We start from the raw sequence: 9,635 nt of genomic DNA, 5'->3' as shown, positions 1-9,635 counted from the left end.
AGAGTGGGCGCCATCTTCTTCTAGGCTCACTGAGGGCTCCACCTGTACTGGGCAGGCTGCTGCGACGAGGAGTGCCCCCCGCCCCCGGCCTTGTGTGTCCGACTCGGCAGCAGTGGTGTGTGTTTATTGCCAAGTGCGAAGCAGTTACCCTTGGGGCGTCGGGGTGGGGAGGGGTTGGCGATGGGGACGGAAGAAGAGGGAAAGGCGGGGCCGGCAGCCGCGCCGGGAGCTAGCGTAGCTTCTGCCGTTAGGGCACCCTCATTCCTTGCTAAACACCGACTTTCCCGTCAGCCTCCATGTGGTGTGGTGTGTGCGCTGCCCAGTTTTCTTAAGAGTGAAGATCTCGAAGGATTTCATAGGTATTTTTTTTCTTTGCTATGTCATCGTAGTCAGTGGTGGCAGAAAAGCGTTGAAGGCCCGGCTCGTTAGGCATGAGAGTGGCCAAAGTGTTTGAATTAGGTGTGGGGCAGTTCACCCTGTGGCGAGTTAGGGTGGAATGTTTGCCCTTGGGACGGCGTGACGGAAAGGCATGGAGGTTGGGCGGTCCAGGTTAATTTGAAGGCTGATTTTGGCTGAAGGTCTGGCGACAGCATCGGATCCCACGTAGCAACTTTGGCCTGGCGCGAAAGAAGGAAGCTCTGACCCCTGGGAGTATGGACAAAGGCTTTGGGCTATAGAAGCAATGCCTTCGGATGATCCCCATTTGAGGATGATGGATGTTATGGGAAATCCTGTGCCGAGTGGATTCGTCTTCATTTACAGTTCCTTAAGGACTATGGCTCTGTGTCGTCATGCTTTTGGTTTTTATTTTAACCATCTACATTATAAAAGGATAAAAGGCAGATCTTCATAAAGAATAATTGTGGACTGGGCTAGATTATTTTCTGCAGGAGAAACTTCTGCATTTAGAATTTCGTCATAACTTTGGGTTTTAAGGAATAGTCATTTTCTTTCCCCCACCGTATCTGGAAAATGACTTGTTATTCTCTAGTTAAAATCAGATCTGAGATAATACCTATTTAAATTTTAGTTTCTGGTTTCCCTGTAAGGCTTGATTAGAAGATGCACATTTCGTATTGTTTAGTGATAATGGTGATCAAGTGGGATGAATCCTGGATAAAATCAAAATTATTTAAAATGAAATTAATTAATTTCAGTGACTTGCCCTTAAAGGAGCTTTTTAGGACTCACTTCCATCTTTTCATAGGTTAGAAGTTCTAACAGATCAGGGTCTTTAAATCAACACAGTCACAAAAATACTTGTGTTGCATTCATAAGTAGAAAAAATTTTAAGTGCAGTGTACTTTAGGGTATTTTGTGTATTTTGATTTTTGTGTAATGTTCTAAGAGTAGAATTTCTGGGGAGTTTGCTTAAGGAAAATAACATGGGAACCACAGAAAAAGTGCTCATTTTGAGAACTGGTCTCTTATAGGCGGTTTCCCAGGTATGTCATTGTTGAGAGATAAAATGGTACATTTACCTACCATCTAAAGGGCAGAAAAGTTAAGTGTTAGTTATATGTGGTAAATTAGAAAAAAAATACCATATATTGTCTGTTTGAATTGGAATTCAGATTTGTACTCATGGAACTATTTACAATGCTGTTTGTAAGCAAGGGAGAATAAGAAAATTTTTAAATTTGACATATTCTTGAAACATCCCTAAGTATCTTGTAGATATATTTATGTTCTCAGGATAAATCCCTTTTAAATTTTTGAAAAAGTTTAGAAGAGACAAAATGGCATGTATCTTTCTAAAATATTTTAAAAGTAAAGGAGCTAAGTCAGTTTGCATAGGAAGGAATCTTGAAACTTCAGTGGGGACTATTCCAGAAGCCATTTATAGTTTTTTAAATGTTGGTGTGGATATTGGTTTGTTGAAGGAACCAGGCTTGTACTTATTTTTTATTTTTGGTACTGTGCGGATTTTAATAGACCATTTTTTTAGAGCAGTTTTTTAGGTTTACAGCAGTAAGGAGCAGAAGATACAGAGATTTCCCATATACCCCTGCCCCCACACATGTACCATGTAAATATTTTAATAATAAATGTCATTAATATTTTCAGTATTAATTTGGCATTGATAATTCAGATGTAGAATATGCCAAGTAATTTCTTGATATCTTTGTTAGTTTAGCTTGTAGTTTAAAAAGTTTAATCAGTGGACCATTTTCAAAGGAAAATAAACCTTGCAGACCTCAGTATGTCTTTTTTTTTTTTTAAGATTTTATTTATTTGACAGAGAGAGATAGTGAGAGCAGGAACACAAGCAGGGGGAGTGGGGGAGGGAGAAGCAGGCTTCCTGGCAAGCAGGGAGCCTGATGTGGGGCTCGATCCCAGGACCCTGGGGTTATGACCTGAGCCTAAGGCAGACGCTTAAGGACTGAGCCACCCAGGCGCCCCAAAGAATATGTCTTTAGACAACACTTTGTGGAAGAGTGGTACTTAAGTGTAAATACTGAATTAAAGCAACATTTATTGGCACATTAAAAACAAATTTGTAATTATTAATTTAACAACTCTTAAAAACTTATTCAGTAAGACTACATTAAATATTGTTACTTTGGGTATCTCTGAAAATATTAGATACAAATTTCCTTAAGGAAATACTAAGTTAAGATTTTTCAGCAGTTAACACTGATAATCCCTAAACATTCTAAGTAAATGTGCTTTTATTCTATTTTCTACATGTCATTTGGGTTTTCTCAATGCAGCACAGTTTGAAATGGAATAAACTTGTTAGCATAATAAGATTTTCTATTTGGCTTAAGATGTATTTTAATAGTAATTGTTTTAGCAGTTTAAGATAAGGAGGAGTAGTTGAGATTTTTTTTATTTTAGAGGTATTTTATTTTTTTAAAGATTTTTATTTATTTGAGAGAGAGAGCAGTGGGGAGAGGCAGAGGGAGAGAGAATCCAAGCAGACTATGTGCTGAGCATAGAGCCCAATGAGGGGCTTGATCTCATGACCCTGAGATCATGACCTGAGCCGAAACCAAGAGTCAGATGCTTAACCGACTAAACCACCCAGGCTCCCCAGTTTTAGGGGTATTTTAGTATTTGCCTTAATTATATTAGAATCAGGAAACTTGGTTCCATGTTTGGAAGTGTGAGCTGTATGTGTAGAACTTAAAATTGTATCCAAAGGGTAGCCATTGGTTTGGATCAAAACATTAGTGTCTTGTTCATTTATTGTATCATTTTGAATCATTGCCTTATTAATTTGATTTGGTCTTATGTTTTAAAAGGGAGGAAAATTGCAAGAGAGTTGGACTTACTGAGCTAGGTGTTTGGTCTTTTCATGAGTGGAAGTAATAGGCTTTTGGGGAATTTTTGGTGTTTTTAAATTGTCATTTTACTTGTAGAACAGTTGTCTTTTTCTAAGTGGATGTAAAATTTATATACAGTGAAATGCAGAGACCTTAAGGATAGTATTCATTTAATCATAGTAAGTTTATACACCCATATAACCAACACTCTAATCAAAATGTGTAACATTTCTATCACCCTTTTCCTCGTGCCACTTCCAATCAAGGAGCTGTTTAATTTCCAGAAGTTTTTTGTTTTAAAATAATTTGCAGATGTCTACTTGGAATTTGTACTTCGTTTTTGCTGAAGGATGTTTAATTTCCCCTTGGAACAAAGAAGACCATTTTGTAATGCCCATAGTTGTGGTTCCTATATTGCTTCACTTTTAATAGGTAATTCTGAAGTGAATATCCTTATCTGGCGTTGTTTAAGATCAATTACAGGGTCCGAGGATTAATTATATTTCATTTTCTTTCCACAGTTAAGTTGCTTTTACAGAATTAACAGGTCTCCAAGAAATTTTAAAAAGGTAAGATATCCAGAGCTTAAGGCTTGACAAAAAAAAATGTAAAATAGAATAGGACATGTAGGTACACATGGTTTCTGTACTTTACCTCTGGCCAGTGATGCACTAGTGGTAGACAGTTTATTATCATAAGCAAAAATTATATACTGACCATAGATGGCTTTTCAAATATGTAAAACTCATTGTGGTTGGTAAAATTCTTTAACCCACAAAGCTCTCTCTCATGTTTCAGTAGAAGATATGTTTCTAAGTGAGTCTGAAAATAGTTTGGTCTTGTTGTGAAGCAGTGCTTGGCAGACTTACAAAGAAGATTTGATATTTTTGATGCTCATATTGTATAGGATAGGTGATATGAAATATTTCTTCGAAATAGTTGGTTTATTTGTATGTTTAGATGGGAAAAGGTTTATTCTTTAAGAAATTAGATACAGTCAGTATTTTTTGTGAACTCAAACTTGTTTTCATTTATAAATGCTGAAGAAGGTAGGAACCAAGTAATTATTAAGTTTAATTTGGGATAAGGTACTTCAAAAATAAGACTTGCTATTATGTGTACCTTTCTGTCTGCAGGTCATTATTGCTGTGGTTTGAGCTCAGCATGGCTGTAGTCATCCGTTTACTGGGGCTTCCTTTTATTGCGGGGCCTGTGGATATTCGTCACTTCTTCACGGGATTGACTATTCCTGATGGAGGAGTGCATATAATTGGAGGGGAAATTGGGGAGGCTTTTATTATATTTGCAACAGATGAAGATGCAAGACGTGCCATAAGTCGTTCAGGAGGGTTTATCAAGGATTCATCTGTAGAGCTCTTTCTTAGTAGTAAGGCAGAAATGCAGAAGACTATAGAAATGAGAAGAACTGATCGCATAGGAAGAGAGCGACCAGGATCTGGGGCGTCAGGGGCTGGCAGCTTGTCTAACTTTGTTGAGGCTATTAAAGAAGAAGCAAGTAATTCTGGATATGGCTCTCCAATTAATCAAGATGCTGGGTTTCATACTAATGGTACAGGACATGGTGATTTAAGGCCAAGAAAGACACGGCCATTGAAGGCAGAGAATCCTTACTTGTTTCTGCGAGGTTTGCCTTACTTAGTAAATGAAGATGATGTACGTGTCTTTTTCTCTGGTTTGTGTGTGGATGGCGTAATTTTCTTGAAACATCATGATGGCCGAAATAATGGTGATGCCATAGTAAAATTTGCTTCATGTATTGATGCTTCAGGAGGTCTTAAATGTCATAGAAGTTTTATGGGTTCAAGATTCATAGAAGTAATGCAAGGCTCAGAACAGCAGTGGATTGAGTTTGGTGGTAATGCAATTAAGGAGGTTGACATTCCTATGAGAACTGAAGAACATTCTCCACCAAGAGGAATTAATGATCGACATTTTCGAAAACGATCTCATTCAAAATCTCCCAGAAGAACACGTTCTCGTTCTCCTCTTGGATTTTATGTTCACTTAAAAAATCTATCCCTAAGTATTAATAAGAGAGATTTAAGAAATTTCTTTAGAGATACTGATCTGACTAATGAACAGATTAGATTTTTATATAAAGATGAAAGAAGAACAAGATACGCATTTGTGATGTTCAAAACTCTGAAAGACTATAACACCGCTCTGGGTTTACATAAGACAGTTTTACAGTATCGTCCAGTTCATATTGATCCTGTTTCTAGAAAACAAATGCTGAAGTTCATTGAATGTTATGAAAAGAAAAGACCAGTGTCAATAGAGAAAGAGAGGCTTGGACATATTTCACAAAAATACTCTCAAGAAGGCTACTCTGGCCAGAAACTGTGTATATATATAAGAAATTTTCCTTTTGATGTTACAAAAGTTGAAGTGCAAAAGTTCTTTGCGGACTTCTCTCTTGCAGAGGATGACATTTACTTACTTTATGATGACAAAGGAGTTGGTCTGGGAGAAGCATTGGTGAAATTCAAAACAGAAGAACAGGCCATGAAAGCTGAACGTTTAAACCGACGGAGATTCTTGGGGACAGAGGTATTGTTAAGACTTATATCTGAGGCACAAATGCAGGAGTTTGGTGTAAATTTTTCCTTGATGCCCACTGAGAGAATGCAAGACCATTCACAGTCATGTGATAGAGATGACCATTCCCATTCATTTGACTCAAGTGATCCACCAATATACGCAGTTGGCCCATCTGAAAACTTTAGGCATCAGCAAGAGGACTTGAGGCAACTGGACAATTTCAAGCAAACCCAGGCGGATTTCCGACAGCTTGACAGGAGCCTTCCAGAAGACTTTAGGCATTCCCCAGAGGACTTCAGGCGCTCCCCAGAAGACTTCAGGCGCCCTCGGGAGGAACACTTCAGGCGGCCTCTTGAGGAGGATTTCAGGCGCCCTTGGGAGGAGGATTTCAGGTACCCTCGGGAGGACTTCAGGTACCCTCGGGAGGAGGACTGGAGGCGGCCACCCGAGGAGGATTTCAGACGGCCTCCCAAGGAGGACTTCAGGCGACCCCCCGAGGAGGACTGGAGGCGACCCCCCGAGGAGGACTGGAGGAGGCCCCTGGAGGGAGACTTTAGGCGGCCACCTGAGGAGGATTGGAGGCGGCCTCCTGAGGACGACTTCAGGCGGCTTCCCCAAGGGGAATGGAGACGACCACCCGAGGAGGACTTCAGGCGACCACCCGAGGAGGACTTCAGGCGACCTCCCGAGGAGGACTTCAGGCGGCCCCCTGAGGAGGATTTCAGGCGACTTCCGGAGGAAGACTTCAGGCGACCTCCCGAGGAGGATTTCAGGCGTTCTCCTGAGGAGGATTTCAGGCGTACTCCTGAGGAGGATTTCAGGCGACCGCCCCCGGAACACTTCAGGCGGCCGCCCCCGGAGCACCTCAGGCGGCCGCCCCCGGAGCATTTCAGGCGGCCGCCCCAGGAGCACTTCAGGCGGCCGCCTCAGGAGCACTTCCGCCGGCCACCCCAGGAGCACTTCCGCCGGCCGCCTCAGGAGCATTTCCGGCGGCCACCCCAGGAACATTTCAGGCGCCCCCGAGAGGAAGATTTCAGGCACCCACCGGATGAAGATTTCAGGGGCCCTCCTGATGAAGACTTCAGGCATCCTCCTGACGAGGACTTCAGGAGCCCCCAGGAGGAAGATTTTAGATGCCCTTCTGATGAGGACTTCAGGCGGCTCCCGGAGGAAGACCTCAGGGAACCTCCAGAAGAGGACGCTAGACTTCCTGACAGTTTTAGACCTCCTGCTGAGGAGTTTAGGAACCCACCTGATGACTTTAGAAGTCATCGCCCTTTTGTGAATTTTGGTCGCCCAGAAGGTGGCAAGTTTGATTTTGGAAAGCGCAGTATGGGAAGTTTACCTGAGGGGAGATTTATGCCTGACCCAAAATTAAATTGTAGTTCAGGTAGAGTAACACCTATTAAGATAATGAATCTTCCATTTAAAGCTAATGTTAATGAAATTCTAGACTTTTTCCATGGCTATAGAATCATACCTGATTCAGTTTCAATACAGTATAATGAACAAGGATTACCTACAGGGGAAGCCATTGTTGCTATGATAAACTATAATGAAGCTATGGCTGCTATTAAAGATCTAAATGATAGGCCAGTTGGCCCTCGCAAAGTTAAGTTACTGTTGCTCTAGAGAGCATTTCTAAATTCAGTAACATCCCCACAGTATTGATGCAGTAAAATGCATTTGTTTTTAAGTGTTTATTTTTAATGATCTAATGAAAAACATTTTAATTTGACTTGTGAATAGAACAAATGTAAATATTAGAATGTGAATCTGGTTTTCTTTTGCTTGCAAATTGCCATTCAGTTTTTCTAATTTAAAATTATATATGCCCCCCCCTTTTTTTTTTGGACAGTGGGGGAGAAAATTCCGAGTGCATTAATTTTTGTTGGTATCTTGGGTAAACCTCAAGACTTGTATAGTAGAGCTGTATTTGGGGAAGATAAATTTTATATTCACTTTTGTTTCCAGTCTGTAGTCTACATCTTATACTGTATAAGGAAATGGTCAGTGATTTATTGTTCAGGTTTAGCATTTTTATTGCTAACTGCCTGCAGAATTAATGCCCTCTTCTTTGTCTGAGATATTACTGTGTTAAGCCTCCCGTTAATTATAAATAGTTCAAAATAGACAGACTGTGAATTTGAAGTTTACTTATGTAAAAAGCTTAGGAGATTCTTGAAGTTTCCATGTTCGTAACCGCAAAGTTTTATAAAAATAAAAAAATTGCAACTGAATAGACCAACTAATTAACTTTACTTGTATTTGTATAAAAAGAAAAAAGAATTACAGCTTCTTCTGTGAAGTTTTCAACAGCGACCTTAGTATTTATGATAGGATGGACCAAACATCTATAATAGTAGCATAGAGAGCTATGTTTAGTTCTATGGTTTCCTCCACATTTCATCAACCAAACTGATAAAATTAACTCAAAATACTTAAAAGTTACTAAAAAGTAACTATAGCTACAAAGGACATTCAGACTTCTGCTGGGAAGAATGTGATATATGGATATAGTTTCTTTTTAGGAAGAATTTAGTGATGATTCATTTAACTTGTAGTTTTTATTAGGTTCTCATTTTTAAATTTCAAGACTTTGTATCCAAAGACTCAATAACTAAATATAATCAGACTTCTATGAGATTGAATTTTGACTTCTTTGATGTATTTAGTGTGAGCATTTTGTAAACACTGGATTTGATTTTTTTAATACCCATAATATTAATGGCTAACATTTATTGGGCACTTACTGTGTGCTAGGCAGTAAAAGTGATTTACATGCATAATCTCAATTTAAATATTCCTTAAGAAGTATGGAATATTACTTACGTCTCTTTCAACAAGTGAGATAATGAAGTTTAGAGGTTCAGTAACTTGCCTAAAGTCATAGCTTGTAAATCATGGAGACAGTTTCAACCCAGACAGACCACTGACTCCAGTTGATGCTCTTAACACTTTTGCCTACTAACTTTGTTAAGTGGTACTTCTCATTTTAGTAAGATCATGCTAAAAATACTTTGAAATACTTTCTTCACACATTGCTGCTTTAAAAAGAGCATTAAAAACAAAATTAGTATGCTCATTGTTCATAAAAGACAAATTAACTTTAAAAGTTTTTATATATCCAGGGCTTCTCTTGGATAATAACATTATAAATTGACTTCTAATTAAAAGTTGTTTATCAAATATGATTTGACTTTGGTTGGCCTTTAAGTTTACATAAAACCAGGTTAATTTTCTCAATTCTGTGATCCAGGTTTCCTATATTGAGCAAATAAGAATAAAATTTGAATTTATATATGTTGTCATTTAATAATAGGATATTGCAGAAGTAGAATACTTTGTCAGTACTTAGCCATTTACTACCATTTTGGATGAATCTTCAGTGATTTAAGAAGTCTAAGAGAAACCAATTCAAGTTTCTGTGTGTTTAATTATAGTGAATATAATTGCTAGTAGAATGAGTAAACTGGTAATTTGGCTTGAAAAAGCACATCAGTATGCTCTTTAAACTAGTAAGCTTATAAACAGCCAGGAGAATGATAAATTAATAACCAAACTAAACAAGATGAACAAAATAGGAAGAAATGATATTTGAATGCTCAAAGATTATTTAGATGGTTCATTCGATCAGTTGTCTTGAGGAATGTATGGAAGACTTTAAAACACTTCTCAGATGGGTAGCGGTAAGAGCTAAGATGAAGCCTAAAAGTGAAATACCACATAATGTGGAACTTTTTCTCAGAATGGGCTGGGGTATGATGGTGGTAGTAAATAAGAGGTCAACAATAGTAAACACAA

General features: G+C 38.9%; 1 protein-coding gene across 9 annotated transcripts; it reads left to right on the top strand.

Annotated features, from left to right (window-relative positions):
• RBM12B (RNA binding motif protein 12B) lies at nt 1-8,872 on the top strand. Of its 9 annotated transcripts, XM_081811349.1 has the most exons (5): nt 1-115; nt 292-359; nt 3,582-3,701; nt 3,791-3,838; nt 4,406-8,872. In XM_081811349.1, the coding sequence occupies exon 5, from the start codon at nt 4,434-4,436 to the stop codon at nt 7,461-7,463; it is 3,030 nt and encodes a 1,009-aa protein (XP_081667475.1). In that variant the 5' UTR covers nt 1-115; nt 292-359; nt 3,582-3,701; nt 3,791-3,838; nt 4,406-4,433; the 3' UTR covers nt 7,464-8,872. The 9 variants fall into 9 exon arrangements, with proteins under 9 accessions (XP_081667475.1, XP_030896827.1, XP_030896828.1 ...); XM_031040967.2 differs by lacking the exon at nt 292-359; XM_031040968.2 differs by lacking the exon at nt 3,582-3,701.
• Nucleotides 8,873-9,635: the final 763 nt, after the last annotated feature.

The sequence above is a fragment of the Leptonychotes weddellii genome, unplaced genomic scaffold (assembly GCF_054177405.1).
Source record: "Leptonychotes weddellii isolate Sample4059 unplaced genomic scaffold, ASM5417740v2 HiC_scaffold_7173, whole genome shotgun sequence".
Taxonomy (NCBI): domain Eukaryota; kingdom Metazoa; phylum Chordata; class Mammalia; order Carnivora; family Phocidae; genus Leptonychotes; species Leptonychotes weddellii.
Note: the sequence above shows the minus strand (reverse complement) of the source record. Positions and strands in the feature narration are given on the sequence as shown.

What these genes read in the sequence shown, in the direction of transcription:
- RBM12B (XM_031040965.2), top strand. Translation starts at nt 4,434, where the DNA reads ATGGCTGTAGTCATCCGTTTACTGGGGCTTCCTTTTATTGCGGGGCCT.